The 20432-nt window shown below is 36.9% G+C and overlaps 4 protein-coding genes across 4 annotated transcripts in view; 2 read left to right on the top strand and 2 right to left on the bottom strand.

Annotated features, from left to right (window-relative positions):
* Positions 1–431: 431 nt before the first annotated feature.
* Positions 432–2218, bottom strand: LOC113236145 (cleavage and polyadenylation specificity factor subunit 4). Its single transcript, XM_026472147.1, has 4 exons — positions 2002–2218; positions 1583–1859; positions 1019–1259; positions 432–894 (listed from the first exon to the last, which is right to left on the bottom strand). Exons 1-4 carry the CDS (start codon positions 2102–2104, stop codon positions 634–636), a joined length of 882 nt encoding a protein of 293 aa, XP_026327932.1. The 5' UTR covers positions 2105–2218; the 3' UTR covers positions 432–633.
* A 685-nt stretch (positions 2219–2903) lies between these two features.
* LOC113236144 (uncharacterized protein C7orf26 homolog) lies at positions 2904–5995 on the top strand. Its single transcript, XM_026472145.1, has 6 exons — positions 2904–3235; positions 3331–3629; positions 3936–4190; positions 4404–4545; positions 5139–5419; positions 5571–5995. Exons 1-6 carry the CDS (start codon positions 3157–3159, stop codon positions 5721–5723), a joined length of 1209 nt encoding a protein of 402 aa, XP_026327930.1. The 5' UTR covers positions 2904–3156; the 3' UTR covers positions 5724–5995.
* A 22-nt stretch (positions 5996–6017) lies between these two features.
* Positions 6018–6973, bottom strand: LOC113236146 (ribosomal RNA-processing protein 7 homolog A). Its single transcript, XM_026472148.1, has 2 exons — positions 6842–6973; positions 6018–6775 (listed from the first exon to the last, which is right to left on the bottom strand). The coding sequence occupies exons 1-2, from the start codon at positions 6873–6875 to the stop codon at positions 6018–6020; spliced, it is 792 nt and encodes a 263-aa protein (XP_026327933.1). The 5' UTR covers positions 6876–6973.
* A 397-nt stretch (positions 6974–7370) lies between these two features.
* Positions 7371–20432, top strand: part of LOC113236140 (serine/threonine-protein kinase SMG1) — a 172961-nt gene continuing 159899 nt past the window's right edge. The window contains exon 1 of the mRNA XM_026472141.1: positions 7371–14129. Within this exon, the coding sequence (XP_026327926.1) occupies positions 7374–14129 (6756 nt within the window). The 5' untranslated portion in view covers positions 7371–7373. The remainder of the gene's footprint in view (positions 14130–20432) is intronic.

Raw genomic sequence — 20432 nt, 5'->3', positions numbered from 1 at the left:
TTATCTTAAAACCTTGAGTGGTCTACTCTTGCGTTTCGCTATCAACACAACGTTGCAAGCTTTTTTAACATAAAAGTCTATGCACTTAAACGTTTTCTAAACGGTTTTGTTGGCTTCAAACTAAAAAGCGTTTAAAAAAGCATAACGCTTAATCGTTTAAATTAATAAGCAGTTTTTCCCATCTCTAATGCTAACGCCTTGACAAATGCGCTTTATTGTGTTAAATCGTGTCAAATAAACACTCAAAGACAGATGCAAGATTGTTACGTAGAGAGCTACTCGTTTCTTTCTTTCTCCGTGTAATCGACGCACATATTTCTACATAATTTAGTACTGTTCGTTTCATGTTCAATTTATCTAGCTATTTTTTGTTTTAATATCTTAAAATAATGAAAAAAAAAATTTGGGACGAGGACGACGCCCATTTATTCGGGAATGATTACATGGGGAAAACATTACACGCCTAATTACAGTTCTGTACATGCATTAATTAGAACACAATCCAATAAATTTTTTTAGAGTAATTTCACTTAGTGTGAAAAACTTTCAAACAAGTCTTGCACCAAAATATTCAGGTCTTATGTACCGCCATTTATTTAATGGGAGAAGTCGGGTTGGTGTACCATATCTATATTAGTTAGGTTTTTTGAAGTTATTGTTGTTTTGGTTCTGACTTGATAAGAACGCCAGATGTCCCTTAGGACATTTGTTTGCATAGTGTCCTTTGGTCCCGCATTTGAAGCATGTCACTTCTTCCAGAGGTTTATGGATTGCTCGTGGTAATCTTTGCATAGGGTTGTTTTGCATGCCTCCATCATCATGTTCGTTGACTGGTTTCACATAACCAAGGGCTCTGTAACGTGCCTCTTCTTGTTTTTGAGCTGCTTCTCTTTGCTGAAATACATAGAGTTTCACTATATTATCTATCTTAGGTTTTCAAATGTAGGCTAGATAATCTGTTGTTAAGTGTAAATAATGTAGATCTGGAAAATTCAATACCATTGCGAAAGCAATTTACCTCTTGTGGAATTTTATTGCAAGTAGTAGCCTTATGGCCTACTTCAGAGCAATAATGACATATAGGCAGTCGTTTGGCATCCTTCGTCTGCTCAGGTGGTGCAGGCAGTTCAAAACGTGGATGCATGAACTTGCAGCTGCGCCCTTCAGGACAGAATCCTGCAAGGTAGTTGATGCAGAGAACACGACGAACATGTCTATGTCGGCAATGAGGACCATGCCTGCAGAAACCACGGTCATACCTGGAAATTACAAATATCAAAAAATCACATTTACATATGCTGGTCTAGTGTAACAAATCAACTGTTAATTTTCGAAGCTTATTTAAACTTCTTTTTCAAAAGTTTAATTAAAGTGGTTAACAAAATTTTTAAATAGTTCTTGCCCTGTTTCAGAGCAAGAACCCTCCACTGCACCCTCCAAACATCTTTGCTGTACTCTCTATCTGTGCATTATATATTTTTATTCTAAAGAAAAATCTTTTTGTAAATCTGAAACTATATAAATATGCAGTTTGATTTGAAAATGATAGGTATATTTGTACATTTGTGAAACATGGACTTACCAAGGACAATCTTTAATCTTGCTTTCAGGGTCTATGTGCAAAAAAGGGCATTCCTTGTTATGACATGCATGGAATCGAGCATAGAAGTAGCATTCAGGCATTTTAGACATGTCATATTCATGAAGAAATTCACATTGGTCGCCTTTTTTGCAAAGACCTCGCAGCCAATGCTTGCAAACAACTGTGCGGTCACCACGGACGTGTCTATACGGGCATTGTGGCCCGTTGCCGCAGCCCTGAGGCTGGCTGAAGAATTCGCATACTGCTGCCGTGGATTCTACGAGACAATTAAAATATTGTGGCTGATCTGTTTCTGAGCGTGACTAAAGGTTTTGAATAAGCTATCTAGAGCAAGACAGACCTTGTACTGTATACTAATTTTGAATTAAAATTATGGAAATTATAAAAAAAAATCTTACTGTCCATTCCAGGAAAGGGCAAAGGTAGCGCCCCATATTGCTCTTCTAATGCATAATCTATGTCAAACTTAATATGATCCACGTTAGCCACTAGCACCTCCATTGTTAAAAAACACTTAAATAACTTAAAATTACGGAAAATCGCGCATCAGCATCACCATCAACATAAATAGCAATAGTATGGATGGTGACAGTTAGACATGTGCACTAGAGGCGGGCGTTGAATGGACGAACTGAACTAGTCGAATCAACAATCGACGTTTCTACGGTCTACCGTTCTTCGGTTAACTAGTAGAATTCGTAGACGGTTAAACGGAGAGTCCACGCGTTAATCAACGCTCTGCGTCACGAGACGAACGTGCGGACTTAGTCGAATTATACATAGAATTACATAGACAAATTATTTTGAACTTTAAATTCTGTAATTGTAAGTTGATATTTGAATATGTGCGATGAAGTAAGATAAGTCTGTTATGCTATTTATGATTGCAATAGTGCATTCAATATACAAAAAGGATGACGGTGTAGTTAATTCGCTAGAACGAGAGAGAGACGTTGCGCCCGTTGTGACGCAATGCCCTTGAATCTATCGGAATTAAACTCTATTGCAGTATGTTAAAAGCGTCGATAGCCGCGCTCATGTTAAACGTTGGAAATGAATTAATTTCCAAAACTATAGTTCATATTCTCAAAAGCTACTTTAGTTGATTCAGTTAAACTCGTCTTACGAACGAAAATCAACTTAAGCTGAATGACAGACTAGTCGACAAATTTAACTAGTTGACCGACTAGTTGATCGTCGACGATGGACGGTTGCGTTTCGTTAACGGAAAACGCGTCGACGACCCATCTCTAATGTGCACAAACTAATAAGAGATACTACGTGAATACGACCCTTGAGTCTTGTCTGTATGCGCATTATTATAGTGCCTCTGCCTTTTCCAATGGAAAAAACAGTACCAAAAACAGAGTACACGGAATGCGTGAGTGAATAAGAGCTATAGAAATCTGCAATGTTTTTGTGTTGTCTACTACTTTGTCCTAAACCAAAATTTAATTCATAAGCGTTTTGTAATTTGCCAAACAAATCTTACATTTTTCAGTCTTATTGTGAAGTCTCATTTAGTTGATTTTAGGTCGAATAGACTAACAAAAATGTCTATATCAGACATAAAACATGCCTTAAGAAAGTATGAATTTCCAGCTAGTGCAAAAGAAGCACTTATAAAAATTGGTGAGGTTATATTTCCTATATTTGCAAAATATTTTAGTCCTCATTTCTCTTTAAACAATTAATAAATTTCTTAAAACGAATATTTATTGTTCTAGAGCAATTATTAGTAGGACGCTCAGCTCCCACGAACAAACAGATGGATATAGCAATGGAAATTATGACAGAATTTGTATTTTGCGAGAGTGATCGTCGGGGCGGGAGACGCAGCGGAGGCCTCAATCCTCTTCAGGAATTACAGCTCATAGATGTAATCTGCGAGTATTTGTCGTCGTGTAGCAGCGAGACCACGAAAAATACGATATTCTTGTCGTTGTTCGGTGGTATGGAAGGTCAGCGGAGATTGAAAATATTAAGCATTCTCGCTAGTATGGCTGTTTCAGCGTCTAGTACACCTGTAAGTAGGTATACGAAAAAAAATTATATAATTGCTAGCAAATTGAATTCGTAATCGGTCCGCACAGTATGTATATTCTTTGGTTTAGTATTTTCCCATACTGTCCCAGTAAAAACGCACTGATGACTTATGAATAAAAAATTATGAATACTTCCAAAAACGTAGTGATGACTATGAATAATAATTCATCACACAATCATATCATTTTATTTAAGCTAGTATAGAGCAGACCCACAGAAACCCTGTAGTAAAAGACATTTTAGAGCATATTCGTGTTGACGTAATTCTAAATGCTTATATTTTCAGGTCCTTCTAGCTGTAGGTGTATGGTTGCAACAGATGGGCTGTTCTTCTCTTCAATCTCTCCAGCTTGCAGAAAACATAATAAGAGATCATTTTCATCTAAACACATCCAACCAGCTGGCCCTAAAGTCGCTTGCAAACACTGCACCACAATTTGTTGCTAACTTTATTACTGCAGTCACCGAGCTTTATATGAAAGACGTCCAGGGAATAAAAAAGTTACCACCCAAAAATTTGTTAGAAGTCATTACATCTTGGGTCAGTTATCCATTATTTATTGTATCTTAACAATCAATATTTAATACATTTTTTTGAGTAAGCATTATAAGCATAGGTTGTTTGCGATGCTTTCAAAGTTACAAATTGTTTACACAAGGCCTATTGAAATCACTATTTATAGACAAAGTTATTACTTATTATGCATAAAATAAAAGTGAAGTGTGTTTTTGAATTTTGCTTTGTAATTTTCAGGTGTTCTCAAATCCATCTCTCTGCATGTCAGCCCAGCTAAATCCAGCAGCTTTGCCAGTGGGAGCTATCCCAATGGCGGCCGTTACACCTTTATCTGGACTCATACACTGGTGTGCATTGGCTCCTTTATATGTTGATGATGGTAAACTTTATCGCAGTATTAATTATTGTAATTAATTGTATGCATGCTTTGGTTTAATGAAAAAGGCGAAACATGACTAGTGCATTCAACCAAGTAGCTGATTTCATAATAAATAGTTCCCTGCATTTGAATGTATATAGATTAAAATTCAATTTGTTCATACATAAATTAAATTATCATGTTATTCATTAAAGTCATAAAATATTTTGAATGACTATGTTGGCAAAAGAATAAAACATCAAAATCATTTGATTATTATGGATTTTGTTTACATATTAATGCAGTTATACCTTAAATATGTATACATTTTTTACACTGTGTGTAAAAAAATAGAATGAAAATGGAAATTACTATAGTAAAAGCGTTTGCACTCACAGCTAATTATTTATACAAAAAAAAAATGTTTTTTTATATTCAGAGAGTACTGTAGAGTATATGTAATTGGTTTTATTATATAAATCCATAATAATAAGCCTAACAAATAATGGTCAAGTTTGTATCTTAAGTATTTGATTACTTTTGATCCTAACTGTCTCTTCTATGTGACAGATAAAAACAAAAATAGGTCAAATGTGTATTTTTTGTCCCTACAGATTCAGAAATGGTAGAAATACCAATACCAGCAAAGAAAATCAAAATAGAAGGCATCAAAGACCACATAAAGCCTGTTACAAATAAACATTACACAGAGTCCGAGCTCTATATCAAGCTGCAACTTGGAGTGCTCCAGAGCTTACGGGCTGGAAGACGAACACATGGGCCCCCCACAGCGGTGAACGCACAGCAGTTGTCTGCACTGATACCAATAGTACTAATATATGCTCAACAGATAGTACAGAATGGAGGCAATGTAATTACTGATAGCAAATTACAGGTTGTCAATTTTTTTTGTATGGTTAGCTTTTAGCAAAATTTTCTCCTTAGCCATGATATCAAACTTGTTGTTTATTTATATAAAGTGGTACATGAAATAATTGAAATAATACTAATTTGATCATTAACATCAAATGTGTTATGGTTCGCAGGACTGCCTTGATCGAATGGGCCAATCAATACAAGTAGCCCTCGCCAACGGTTGTGTGTATGGCAATGTTAGCAACTTGCTGTCTCTACTGACAAACCTGCCTGAAAATCGACTGATTAGGATCATTATGAATACGCACCAGGCGACTATTTGACAATATATGTAATTTTATTTATTAAGTTATATGTATATGAACTCCATTTTAAAAAGACTACTAAGGAAATCATAGTTTTTGTTATAAAGACTCGTTATTTAATGAACCTGCTATTATAAATTGAGTTAATGATGCAAGTACAAAATATGTACACATTGTAAGTGTTTAGATAGCATTCCACACCTATAATGTATCTGAAAGATTTTCATGTTTAAGGAATTTTCATATTGTTAACCTAAATAAGAGAGATGAATATTGAAATAAAAACCTGTGATAAGAAATTTGTTATTTATTTTAAAATGGCTTGAACCTACGGTTTTGCTTGATCTGAGCAATTTTTTTTTTGTCTTCTTCAAACTTTTGTCTTAGTGACACAATGTGCTTCATTTTGGATTCTCGTATTTGGAAGGTGTAAAAGTTCTTTAACTCTTTGCGTTTTCTCCCCTTTTCCTCTTTTGCCTTGATTTTGTTTTCAATTTTTTCTGTTCTGGCAAAACTTTGGACCTTACCCCGTTTTGTAACTGTCACCCATCCTTCGTCATCTTCTTCTTCAAATTTTTTCTCCCTCGTCTCCTCTTTTTTAACATATTCATCATAGCTTTCCATAAATGTTTCAACTTTTTCTTTCAAAGCTTTAGGTTGTAGGACATCATTGTTATACTGATCTATCGTTTTCTTTAATCCTATTTTTAATGTATGATTTTCAGAGTTCATGGGTTCTAGTTTTGATAACTTCAATGCTTTGTCTAGCTGTGCTACTTTTTCAAAGACTATGTATGCAGTTTTAAATGTAGTTTTTTCAGGGTCTGGTAGGAACTTTTTCATAGGCTTTACTTCTGCAGTGGAGGGTTTTAATAAGAACTGGACGGACTCTATGGGACCAGCATGTCTAAATGCGTTTTTGATGCCCTTCTCGTCTACATAAGGTGGTATATTGACTGCTAATAAAGTTCGTCCTTGCGGTTTATCCTTCGTATGTTCCCTGACTGAATGTTCCTTCAAATATATTACATGTGGAGCTGTAGATTCTTCCGTGAGTTGCAATTCAAGAGCTGCAAAATAAGAGTATAAGTATACTTAATAGTTAAGTACAAGACGTTTCTATAAAAAAAACATACCTTTGAAATTAAGAGTATGTTTAGCAGCCTTCATCGTTGTAGATTCTGGTTTTTTATTAATTACTTTTTTTAACAATTAACTCTACTATCAAGTTTTTTGGGATCATCACAAACTACTAATACAAGAGGATCGTGTTGTTACACTAATTTGAAGGTTATATTTATGGCGTTTTCATTTTCGTTCGTTAATTTAATATTCGTGACTTCGTTCGAGAATAACTGCGTTTAAAAATAACAAATTATCTCAAAAATATTATTATCATTTAATACAAACCAGAACGAGTGTACGACCGGTGTATATAATGTATGCGAATGTAAGTAATATCTCAACAAACTGTAAAGTTTAAACAGATTAATTTTGTTCGTTCAAGAATCAGTTAAATCGTGGAGATGTTTGACAGTTATCATTTTGTCTATGACGTTTTCCAGTTGTTTGTCAGTTCCGTTGAGCAACGTCTGTTTTTATCGTATTTTGTCGTAATTTTTACGGCCATGTGTGGTTTTATTTACTCACCGAATAAAAGTTCCAGTGATGTTATCCACCACTGCAAGTAGTAAAGTGAAAAATACAAAAGGTTCGGAGGCTCCAGATGGTAGGGAACACGACGAGATCGCGCAGGAAAACACTACGGATGATAAGGTCAGAGGTTATGTTGGGTCGTATGATGCGCCTTCTTCGTTTGGGGGTCCCCAGCGAGATGGCCGGTATAGACCTCGGGGCAGGGTCACAGAGTTCCGCCATTCACGGGGCGGCGGCCGCGGCGGTGGAAGAGGTCGCGGCGGTTTCCCGCCTCGCTGTGACCGCGACTCAGCTGATATTCCATATAAGTACCACGAACCGTTAGGACCACCCAACAACGACTCCTGGTCACAAGGAAGTAGTAACAAATTTTACGAGAGACCAGAGTTAGCCGTGAACCTGCCTGAGGACCCTCGCATTTCCAAACTCTTGCGCCGCCTGTGCGCCGAGGTAGATGTGGAGAAATCTCTCGTCATTTGCAGTAAACTGCAAGATGCAGTCATGTTGCCAGAGAATGCCAGATATATACGAAGATCTTATGATATTTTGGTGGAATCTCTGCTGGACGTGTTGTATGACGCTCCTGGCCCTGAAACAAAGGAAAGTGCAGCTGTCGTGCTGGGCAGGATTGGGTATGTCATGGGGCCTGATTTCAGAAAACACTTAGAATGGATTGCATCAACGTATGCAGTGCACAACACCTCTATAAAGCACTTGTTAACTTTGTCATTTACTGAAACTTTCCAACTAGACTACCAGACACCAAACTTAAGTGATTTTGCTGACATTACTTTGGAGCGTCTCCAGGGCATCATTGAAGGCACGGATTCTGCAGATGTGTTTATGGCTGCTGTGAATGCCATGATTGTTATGTCCAACTCTTATCCAGAACAATTTGCCAACCACTTTGTTGACACGGTTGATATTTTAGTTGGTTGGCATGTGGACAATGCACAACCAAAAAAAATTAAGGATTTTGCACTTCAGTCTCTGTTCAAACTGAGCCGCCATTGGCAAGCAAATATTGGGTTTTCAGTCAATTTATTGAATCAGTTTTTAGAGGACATGGTAGCCTATTCTAATGACATGGACTCCAATAAAAGCGATGCTGATACTGAACCAAACTCACTGGAGGACTGCATTCAAAAGATTACATCATTTCTGAATGTTTTCAACACTGTTGTAAAGAGTTTGGGAAGTTTACTGAATCCCTCTGCATCTCAAACCGTCTCTTGGTCATTTCTAACGGATGCTATGACTAAAGTCCTACAAGTTTTAGGTAAAACATTAGATGAGGACACTGATTCTGACTTAATACTGGCTGGAAATGAATGCCTTACTCTCTTATTAAAATATCTGCAAGGGAAATCATCATCTTGCTCTTCTGCCCTATTCTCAATGATCGCCATGGAAATGACAAGGTATTTGAAAGTGGATGAGCATGTTTGCCTCAGCATCATCAATTTGATATCTACAGTTATTAAAGAGATAGCTTCCAACTTGCCTATTGAATTTATTACTCAAACAATAGGGACTGAATCACTGTTGCGACCATTGCGTTATTCTGAAAGCATCCAAATTCAAAGAGGAGTAATGTCTGTATATAGCAATCTGTTGAATTTGAAAAATATACCACTTCTGCAGGAGACGTACAAGTTTGTTCTGACAGACATACAGAATTCATATTCAGTTATTGTCCCGAATGTACAAATAATTCAGCCAGAATATGGTGAAGAAGTAGCAGATGATGAAGCAGAGAAAAATGTTATATTTTACCTACAATGCCTCTCTGAACTGGCTAATGCAAGTAATTCCATTATTGGATTGTGGGCATTGCAACCAAGCATTTTAGAATTGTTAGCAATCAAAATGCGTCCACATGATGACACTTTGTTAAAAGTAAAGCCAGCACTTCAATATTCCATCGTGTACTTACTGTATTCTCACTGTAAGAGAAACAACCATTTTATTGCTTCAACTGATCTTGTAACTAACACTCAACAGAGAGCTAATGACATATTTGGCTTATCAACTTTAAATCTGGGTGAAGTTTCTGGCTCAAGCCCTACGTCGGGGCATCTTGCTATCATATTGAATACCCTCAGCATTATATTGGATGAAGACGCATCAAAAGAAAGTTTGTTGCTTGTTCTACATTGGATATCAGACATATTTTGTCAATTGGACAAATATTTACCAATTGTGAGCATGTCTAAAGGGTTCATTGTTCTCGTGACCAACATGTTATCACTGGCTTATACTTTTGACGACAACATTGTGTTACTCGTAATGAGAAATTGCCAGCATTTACTGAAAAATAAAAGCCTCAGTTGGAATGTCATGGTGTCAAAGACGATTGCTAGAATATGCATTCTGCACCTTGATAATAATAACAAAATTTTGTCAAATATATGCAAAGAATTGTTGTTTGAATTGCCTTGGGACATTGTTTTGATGGAACTTGATAAACAAGTTATTAAAGTGTTTACTAGCCGCAAAGTCAACCTTAGTGTGCTCAATAATGACACTAAAATGAATTCATACAAAGAATATTTAATGAAGGGCTCATTCACATCTTTATCCAAGCAGCATTTCAAAGTAATAATGGATTGTCTCCTTCAACTTACATTTGATGACAAGATCTATTTAATAGATGCATTTTTGACGTCGTGGCCTCTACAGACACATGAATCAGATGAAAACAACCTACTGTTTTTCCGTGAGTGTGCTACAAATTTTTCTTCTATCTGTATTGGTTGGGCACTGTCAGAGTTGGCTCAAACTTGCGTTACATTAAAATTGAGAACAGTGCTAGGAAAACCGCAAGAGACATTTATGAAAATCGAAGGTGCTTTGAAAGCAATAGCACGCGAAACGTCATCCTTAGAAACGAAGTACGTCGCTAACGAAAAGCAAAAGTTGGTTGACGTTGTGGTAGCCGAGCAAGTGAGGTCGCGTTGGATCACTGAGTTTATGATGTTTCTCGAAAAATACATTTATAACGCAGCTGAAGGGACAGCGTCGGTATTGCCAGCCGTGTGCAAGCCTGTGAGAACATTCTTCCATACGAATCGGTCGACTTGCAGAGAATGGCTGACAAGAGTTCGTCCGGCAGCCCTAGCTGTGAGCTTATACTCTGGCCATTTTGGTGCTGCAATATACCACGCCTCACTCATACTTGAAACTGCGGCAAATTCTAACACCAATATTGATGTGGAAGCCATCACTATGAGTGTCACACGAGCTTTAATAAAAATTCAAGAACCTGAAGTTTTACACGGGCTTTACGTTTGGATCAAAAATACATTTGACAAGAAGTTCTTGTGGCTGAAAGGAGCGGCTGAGCAAGCCAATTCTCGACATGAAGTAGCATTGGAATTCTACAAAAAACTGAATAAATCACAAGACGAAAAGAAAGAGTTCGATAAACCTCAAGTTGACACGAGGTGCGTAAAATTTATTGATGAACAAATAATGGACAGCTACAAAAACATACAGAACTGGGATGATATGGAAGAATGGAAAAATAATGAGCATCAGAACAACAAACAAAACTCCCAGTGGGATTCTCTCACTGCTTTAAGGATATTCGAAGAAGGAGGAGCCATGCCAGCAGATCTGTGCAATTGGGACGTCTTGGATACTGAAGCAAATGAAATATCGAAAAATACTTGCTCTTACCAAGGGTTGCTTAACAAAATTGAATCGACTTTAATTTGTTCTGCCATTAATATGTATTACACAGATTATTCTGAAAAATATGACGGCTTGTTAAAAGAATGCGAAGCTTTGCTGAACTCAAGCACGGAAGAGTTTTCTAGAACGGACGCTGTCTATTTCTTGAAAGAAGTAGCACTGCTACAATTAGCAAATCATGGTTTGCGAAACATAATCAGAAATGGGAGGTCTGTATCTAATCCATTTAAGCCATCGGCCATGAAAGATAACAAATACGGAACAGACATGAAGAACTTAAGTCGTATTTTATGGTGGAATCAATACTTCTGTAAACTGAATACTACAGAAGAAAATACATTTTACGCGGAATGTATTCGTTTAGATGTGGTAAAATGTGCACGAAAAAACGCCAATTTTATGATGGCAAAGGGAGAGCTCACCAAACATTTCAAACAGAACCCAGCATTTCAAATGTGTTTGGGTAATATCAATGACTTGGAAGAATTAAGTGACGTTCTACTAGTTTCCAGCAACACATATGACCTGGATATTTGGACTTTGAATAATGCTTCTGCTTTGACTGAATTATGTAAGTTGACATATGAGAAGGAAGACACTAAAACTCGAGCTATCAATTTGTGCGCAAGCATTTCCCTTGGATTTTCACAAAGACTAGCTATGGGTGAGCCAAGCTATGAACTACAAGAGAAGGGTACTAGAATGCTTCTCACTTTATCTAAGTGGGTGCAGAATGACAACGAAAATATCCTAGAAGTTGATTCGCCTTTGCTGAAGTTAGTATCTGCACTTCCTGAGATCGGATTGGTCGACAATAATATTTCTGAAAACGTTATTCCTTTATCAGACTCTGCAGTGGGAAAACTCTTGCAATTTGGTGTTAATCAATGTCCTGGGCTAGCCAAAGCGTGGGCCAACTTTGCTGCGTGGTGTTTCAGATGGGGACGCAAAATGGTAGAGTTCAGCTCTAAGACACGAGAACAACTCACTGAAAATGATAAACTGCAAATAGAAAGCGTAATGATAGGTTGTTCACCAAAAGACTTCGAAGCAGTTTGCGAAATACTGTCTAAAACAAAGGCGACGTGTGACGATGAAGACATTGATTGGAATGAGATCAATACGTCGGAAATGATCGAGAGTCAACTACGCACTGTGCCATCGCTAAGTAACGCATTTCCTGAACACCTCGCATTGCTGGTGGACATTTGGCGACAAGCGCAAAAGAGAGTCTTTTCATATTTTGAACTGTCAGCTGACGCATACTTTAAATTCCTGCAGCTAATCTGTGCCTCTGACTACATAAACCATAGTGGAGAAAACGCCGTTGTTAATGCCACTCTTCGGCTTTTACGTTTAATTGTGAAACATGCCATGGAATTACAAACTGTGCTTGAATCAGGTCTTGCAAACACCCCTACTCAACCGTGGAAAGTTATAATTCCTCAACTTTTCTCGAGGCTTAATCACCCTGAAACGTATGTCAGAAAATGCGTGTCTGATTTATTGTGTCGCCTGGCGGAAGATACACCACATTTGATTACTTTCCCTGCTGTCGTTGGGGCTGTAGAAAATGAGCAAAGTGACTTACCAGATCTTAGCATGGCACGATCTTACCTTTCAAACGACGGAGAAAGTAGTGAAGAAAATAATGATCCTGAAGACGCCGCCAGTGACAAAGTTATTAACAACGAATTAAACTCATGTTTTCTGGACATGGTCGAAACTTTAGCGAAACAAGCTCCAACGACAATTTTACAGGTAAAACTGTTGGTAAAGGAGTTACAACGAATAAACTTGCTTTGGGACGAATTATGCCTCGGGACTCTGGTTCAACATCATACTGAATTCAGTAAGAGACTACAGCAATTGGATGCAGAAGTAGCTAAAGTTAAGAACAATGAAAACTTATCAGCTGAAGACAAAGAAAAACTAATCAAGGAAAAACACCGTATAATATTTGAACCGTTAGTCTACGTGTTAGAACATCTACATCAAATCACATCTGCTAAGCCTGAAACACCGCATGAAGTTGCGTTTCAGAACAGATTTCAAGGTCTTATTGTTGACGTTATTGATAAATTGAAAAATCCGGCAAATCCGGAGAAACCACAAGAATCTTGGGCACCGCTGAAACAGTTACAAATTAAACTTCAACAGAAAGTTAACAAGAGAACTTCATACATTCTGAAGATGTCCGATATAAGCCCAGTGTTAGCTGATTTGAAAAACACTGTAATTACAATGCCCGGAGTACACACGCATCAGAGAGCCATTAGAGTGACTATAAAATCAGTTGAAAACAATGTTGCAATATTACCGACCAAAACTAGACCTAAAAAGTTGGTATTTTACGGGTCAGACGGCAAAGCGTATACGTACCTGTTCAAAGGTCTGGAAGATCTACACCTCGACGAGAGAATAATGCAATTGCTATCTATAACAAATACTATGATGGCGCGAGATTCTGAAAACAACGATAACCAAACATATAGAGCTCGTCACTATTCTGTGATTCCTTTGGGACCACGCTCAGGTTTGATCAGTTGGGTCGACAATGTAACGCCTCTATTCGCTCTGTACAAACGTTGGCAGAACCGTGAAGCAGCTATACTATCTGCGAAAACGAATAAAACTGTCAATGTGTTACGTCCTTCCGAATTGTTCTATAACAAGCTGAATCCATTGTTAAAAGAAGCTGGTATTTCGACTGAGAATAGAAAAGAATGGCCGGTATCGATTCTGAAGCAAGTAATGCAAGAGTTAGCTGCGGAAACTCCGAATGATTTGTTGTGGCGTGAGCTGTGGTGCAGTAGCGTATCGCCTGAGCATTGGTGGCAAATGACGCGACGGTACAGCTATTCGGTTGCTGTGATGAGCACTATCGGGTACATCATTGGCCTGGGAGACAGACATTTGGACAATGTGTTGGTGGACTTGACGTCTGGTGAAGTGGTGCATATAGATTATAACGTGTGCTTCGAGAAAGGGAAGACACTGCGTGTTCCGGAGAAGGTCCCGTTCAGGATGACTCCCAATTTGGTAACTGCTCTTGGAGTAACTGGTGTTGAGGTGAGTCACATGATATTCTTTAGAATTTAATCACTAATTAGCTTTTTTGTACTCGTGCGTTCGTATATATGTATGTCTAAATATTTTATTTGATAACATTTCGCTGCGATGTTTCTTTGGTGTGCCACGCCATCTATGCGATATACAGTGATTTATTGCGTTCTCTAGAGTTGACCGAGACCGACTATTTAGTACAGTAGTAGGTTTACGTAAAACTTCGTCGGTAAAAATAAAGAGGGCGCTGGAGGTCGCAAAATTGTATACAAACATGTACATTTAAGCGTTCATTCTCGGACTAGTGTTCACGACCTAACTTCCGTAGCAGTTTTCATTATTTAAGTATTCGATTTTTTTATCGTGCAATATTATTTAATATTCGATTATCGTATTGTGAAATATTACACGATACTATACTTTTCATTTAAACAATAAAAATTGCGACGGAAATTGGATAGTGAATAGAGATGGGTCATGGATAAATATCATTCGGATAAATACTCAGGATAAATATCCATTTTTACTCGTTATTTAACTAAAAACGAGGATAAATATTTTAAATCGTAGTTTATTTCTTATATTTAGTAAAACGAAGTATGTTTTTAAGCTTAATTGTAAACATTGATACAATTTAGTAGCATGTACGTATAGTACATTGCTTGTTATACTTTTTTCTATACGCAGTAATGAAAAGAATGGTTTTTATTACAATAAATCCCTGTATTTTTGCGTGAACCTTATTATTTTTTAAATGCGTAGTTTGTTAAAAAAATTGTCTCCACACAATATTAATCAGCTGCAATTTTTTTAAAAGTTACTATGTTGGTCCGTTATTGTACAGTTGTCCAGCTTCGTGTATAGAATATAAGGATTTTCGGTTGTTCAATATTTATTTAAAAAAAACTGTACACAGCTCATATATATGATATAGCAGATTTTGTGTGTGAAATGTGAAAGAGAATCCTTGGGCTATTTCAAGTCATGACATAACTTTATTTAGTACGCAGTAGACCCCAAGACCATAAAGTGGGGTCGCAGGATAGGTTAGCTCAAGGGTTACAGTTCATTTGATAACTTTTTGTCAATCGAATTTTCTATACCAGCCAGCTTTTATGTTGATAAAAGTTTAGGTGAGTATGTTGCAATTATTTTACATTCCTACCATTGGTGAGATGTTATCGGCTCGAAAAACTTTGGTACTAAAACAGGATGATACATAAAACGATGGCAAAATAAGAAGTAATCGTACGTAATTATTTAATAAAAAATTAATTCAAATGAATTTTATTATAAAAACACAAAAATAATTATCCATGTTTTAGGATAAATACTCAGTGAAATCGAATATTTATTGGATATTTATCCTTTGACGGATATTTGTTGGGTAAAGACACATCTGTAGTAGTGAACACTACACCGAGAATGACCGAGAAGTTGATTGCATTGCACACTACAAATAAAGATCTGCAATGATTTCTATGATTTCAATTTTTATTCGTTAAAACATAAAGACATATTAAGGTAACTTCTTTGTTACTAATACTTTAAGATAGTTGGCTTATTTAATAAATATTATAGATATCAATCAAAAACTTCACACATTTATTATTATCTTGCGTTACAAGTATCAATTAAATGCATTCAAACTTGAGACTCATACGTCGGTGTTAAATTAAGTTACATCTTAAGCTTTTCGCCAGAGTTTTCATTCTGAATCAATTCTCTGCGCAAAATATTACGATATTCCTCCTTAGGTACATTGTCATAGAAGACATTGTTCGCTGTGATACTGATTTCACCCGTTTCTTCTGAGACAACCACAGTGACTGCATCACTCACTTCGCCCATTCCGATCGCTGCGCGGTGCCGAGTTCCGTATCTTTTTGGAATCTGCGAATTCTCCGACGAAGGCAGATACGCCGAACACACGACGATTCTTCCGTTTCTAATGATCACTGCTCCATCATGTAACGGGGCTTTAGGTATAAAAATACTTATCAACAGCTCCTCAGTTATAGCCGCGTCCAAAACAATGCCAGTTGCAATGTACTCGTCTAAACTCATGCACCGTTGAAAAGTTATCAATGCGCCAATTTTGCGTTCCGTTAGATATTGTATCGCACCGTCTAGGGCAGTTATTGTTTTGTCATTAAAGTTTATAGTTTTTTGTTTAATGTATACCTTTCTCCCCAAGTTTTCGAATAGTTTGCGTATTTCTGGTTGGAAAATTACAATCAGAGCGATCGTTCCGCACTGTATGAAGTGGTCCAATATTTGCGCTACCGTGTGCAGGCCCCAGAATTCTGCTAGTATACGCAAAGCGATAAGGCACGCGATCCCTTTTATGATTTCCATTGCCTTTGTGCCGCGGAAGTGGTAAAGCAAGTTGTAGATTAGGTACCAGATGACAGATATATCTACAAGGTCCTTAATATTCATGGTTTGTGACTCTAGTTGAACTTCAGCGTAAAATAAATTGTTTCGAGACGCGTCCATGTGTTTTTTAAACTCATAGAGCCTTTGCACTATTTCTCCTATTGTGCCCATCATTTTGTTATAAATATATGTAAAATTCACCTGTAAATGAAGAAAAATGTATTATTTACTACCATTTAAACATTAGCATTTAAATTTTTTTGTCACGTTCTAGTTACTGATAAAGACGTGCTCTATTTACCGGATTTCTGGCTACAAATATACTAAATTTATTTTTACATAATAACTATAGGAAAACATGTTTTAAGTTAAAAGTATACTAAAATTGGTTATAATTAATTAGTCATGACATAATTTGTATACATAATACGCTTTAAAACAAAAGATCATTCCACTATAAAAGTTTCAAGTTCTGTATATATTGTAGGTACATCAATGCAACTCGCCTTTTAAAACTACTGTTTGCGCTGAAGCTGTTATATCAGATTTCCTATGACTTTCACTGTTTGAATGTTCACTTCCGATTGGTATTGCTGGAAGTGGCACCGTCTATATATACAAAGATGGACTAAACTGGGAAAGCCCCCGTCGTCCTTTTCATATCTAGCAATCAAAAAAATCCCAGGACGATGAAATCTAGAGCGAAGGCATTGCTTACAGATTACAGCGTTCTCTTTTATTTAGTAATGCCTTATCATCGTATATCCGATTTGACGAAAGAGCGATTGGTAGCCCAATGGGTGAACGGCTACTTCTAAATCGAGAGGTCCATAGTTCGAATCCCTGTGACAGCAAGTACTTGACTATTAATTATTAGCCTTTATATGCCACTGTTAGCCACAGGCCTACTCTCACAATCAGATGGCTTGTGCTGTAGTGTAGTTCCCACGCGGGCCTTCGTTCACTAATTTTATTCATGCTTCGTCTATGTATGAATAAAGTTAGTTAAAGAGATGTAAATAAGTAATTTTCAAACATTAACTTACAATTATACGGACGTCGTGTCCGCGCTAAAATGTGTCCGAACTTATAGGGCGTTAAAATCGTATACAGAGCGTCATTCACGCTTTAGTCTTCGTTTGTTCGACTGACAGCGAAGCAAGCAAAATTAGACAGTACTGCGATGACATTACAATTTAAATTCAACGTTTTAGCTTTTTCATATTCCTTTACATGTCACTACGTTTAAATAGGTTGACTTGGGACATTTTTTTCGTGTTTTATGTATTAGACCCGTCATCCATTTATTTGTAAGTCAATGATTTCAAACATGAAACAATGTGACATTAAATTAAAGCTGTGGCTGTTAGCGTAAAGGTATCTAGGTGAGTGAAGAAATAGTTTCATTACAAATGGCGCTTTAGCAAAAAATTCGTTAAAAACGAAAAACCTACAAAAAGCACATAGATAAATTCGTAAGGTCCGCTAGTTCGTTCCGTGGTTTAGTTGGCACAGTGTCTAATACGGTTTATTGGAAGACGTTGGTTCGAATCCGGCGGGATCGAAGGAATTTTTTCTAAGTGTTCGATATTTCGCTTATTTGGTGCTACATTGATGTAATTGTAATTTTGGCAAATTTGGATAAAGGATGTTAATATGTAATTAATTAAGTCTTAATTCAATTATGCCAAAATTGCAATTAAGTCAATGTTGCACTAAATGAGCGATTTGTATTAATAATTATAACAAACCAGTGGAGTAATTTCACAAAAATAATTAAATATCAAGGTGGTCAAAAGTTGTGATCTTCAATAAACTTAAAAATTACAAGTAAATTTCAAATTAACGCATGAATTCGGAAAAACTCAAAAGTGCAAGCTGCCACAGCTTATGACTTTAATTTCTAAGTTACGTACGTTTGTGTGTTTAGTAGCAATGCCTCTCGCTACCGGTGCCGGTTCACAACCCTTTTGTAAACGTATAGTCCGTGAAGTCTCCAAACCGCATGAGAGGCAAACTCCTTAGAGACCCGTGCTGAGCAGTGGGACGTAGGTAGGTTTTAGTAGCATTAGAGCTCCTTGTGAAAGAATTCATCTAGGAAAGTACTGCCACCTTACCTATTTCTACCGCCAAGCAGTAATACAATACAATACAAATATTCTTTATTGCACACTAGGGGTCGTATTCTAGAACTCTACTCAATGCCCAAGTCAGGATTGCACTGGAAACACAAGTACTGGAAATAGGACCCTAATGGCAGGGACTTGAGTATGATTTCGAGTGCTTTAAACCATACTCAAATCCTGACTTGAGCATTGAGTAGAGTTCTGGAATATGGCCCTAGGACAAATACAAAATAATACAAAAAACTAAAAAGACAGGTACAACAGGTGGCCTTATTGCTATATAGCAATATCTTCCAGGCAACCTTCGTGTTACGGGAAAAACTGTGAGATAATAATTAATTGAGGGCGCAACAGAATTCGTATTTAAAACACATGTACAAGTGAAAATAATGTGAGCATTACTGCGTTCCGGTTGTAGAAGGGAAAGGGTGCTGGTGAAATTACAGGCACATGGGACTTGTCAACTTATGTCTCAGGGTGATAGGCACAATGGCAGTGTCATATCTTTGCAATTTAAGAATCTGAGAGGCACTGCAACTATAATGGACAGGCGTGTCGCTTACCACCAGGCGCAGGACTTGTTCGTCCTGTCACTTGATGAAAAAAAACGTAGAAGGGGTATTTTCTTAACTTAATTCCTTTTGCCCAGTTATGGTGACGAAAGAACTAGTTTTTGCTGTAGGGGATTTCTTTAACGGTGTCCTCTGATAAGATGTTTTCAATTGGGCTTTATGGTGTTTACTCTTATGTTTTATTGAATCGGGCCACAGCGTAATTTACTATTAGTCATACCTGGGCTGTTGTAGTTTATCGTAGTGGATTGGTAAAATACGTTTTTCGCATTACATTGTGTATTGATTATATTCATTAAGTAATTTTTGAGAGTGACAAAATAGATTAACAAAAAACGTTCCTGGCTACTACTGCTACATACGATAACAAATAGTGATAAAGTTGTATTTGATAAGAATAAGTATTGTATTACTTTTGTATCTTACTTTATGTCCCTGGGTGACGGGCGCGACTTGTTCGTCCCGTCATGGTATCATGTAAAGTAATCTCAGTACAGAGTCCTAAAAAAATTGACCTCAAAAGTCATTCATCCCCTAGTTTGCCACCCTTAGAGGTAAAATATTTTCTTCAAATTTAAATGGGACCACTATTGAGGTACCTTCTTTAAAAGTCTCTGAATCGTTTCACAATGCCGGAATTATCGCGTAACATGCATACTAAAAAACCAGTCGAATTGAAAAACCTCCTTTTTTTTGAAGTCGGTTAAAAAAAACTAATAAACTTGAATGTGTACGAAGCTAAAAGTTTATTTGTCAAAAATTTTATACATTCACATATTACACATCTCAAAATAGTCGTCAACAATGTTAACAGAATTTTTATTTATTATGTAAAACGCTTTACAAATGAAGAAATTATTTTTGCATTCATATAATTTCCTTTACAAGTCTTCGCATATGAGCAATTAATTTGTTTAATTGTGTCTTGTGACATACATTGTTCCAGCTGTAGTATATAACAATATAAGGACGTCGATCACGAATAGTTCTACGTTACTCTTTGATCGCGACACTAAAATTGTCATATCGTACTTCAATGCACTTTCCGATGTTTCGGATCATTGTCATATGAATTTTATATTGCTTTTTACACAATGCCTTCGATTCCTACCAAATGTCCGTTTCCGTTCCTTTGAAAACAACCCCAGATCATAACGGAACCGCCGCTGTGTTTGACCTTTGGCACCACGCAATCTGGTATCATCTTTTTCTCCGGCGATACGTTTAGACGA

This window comes from Hyposmocoma kahamanoa, unplaced genomic scaffold (assembly GCF_003589595.1).
Source record: "Hyposmocoma kahamanoa isolate Upper Pololo Valley unplaced genomic scaffold, ASM358959v1 89, whole genome shotgun sequence".
NCBI classification, from domain to species: Eukaryota; Metazoa; Arthropoda; class Insecta; order Lepidoptera; family Cosmopterigidae; genus Hyposmocoma; species Hyposmocoma kahamanoa.
The sequence above is the reverse complement of the archived record's forward strand: the minus strand, read 5'-3'. Positions and strand labels throughout refer to the sequence as shown.

Bases quoted from the DNA above. Each gene is read 5' to 3' on its own strand.
- LOC113236145 (XM_026472147.1), bottom strand. From the start codon at position 2,104: ATGGAGGTGCTAGTGGCTAACGTGGATCATATTAAGTTTGACATAGAT. The intron at 1,860-2,001 runs GTAAGATTTTTT...ATTGTCTCGTAG, and splicing joins GCCCTTTCCTGGAATGGACA to AATCCACGGCAGCAGTATGC. The intron at 895-1,018 runs GTAAATTGCTTT...TATGTATTTCAG, and splicing joins GCAATAAAATTCCACAAGAG to CAAAGAGAAGCAGCTCAAAA.
- LOC113236144 (XM_026472145.1), top strand. From the start codon at position 3,157: ATGTCTATATCAGACATAAAACATGCCTTAAGAAAGTATGAATTTCCA. The intron at 3,630-3,935 runs GTAAGTAGGTAT...TTATATTTTCAG, and splicing joins TTTCAGCGTCTAGTACACCT to GTCCTTCTAGCTGTAGGTGT. The intron at 4,546-5,138 runs GTAAACTTTATC...TTGTCCCTACAG, and splicing joins TCCTTTATATGTTGATGATG to ATTCAGAAATGGTAGAAATA.
- LOC113236146 (XM_026472148.1), bottom strand. From the start codon at position 6,875: ATGAAGGCTGCTAAACATACTCTTAATTTCAAAG. The intron at 6,776-6,841 runs GTATGTTTTTTT...CTTATTTTGCAG, and splicing joins ACATACTCTTAATTTCAAAG to CTCTTGAATTGCAACTCACG.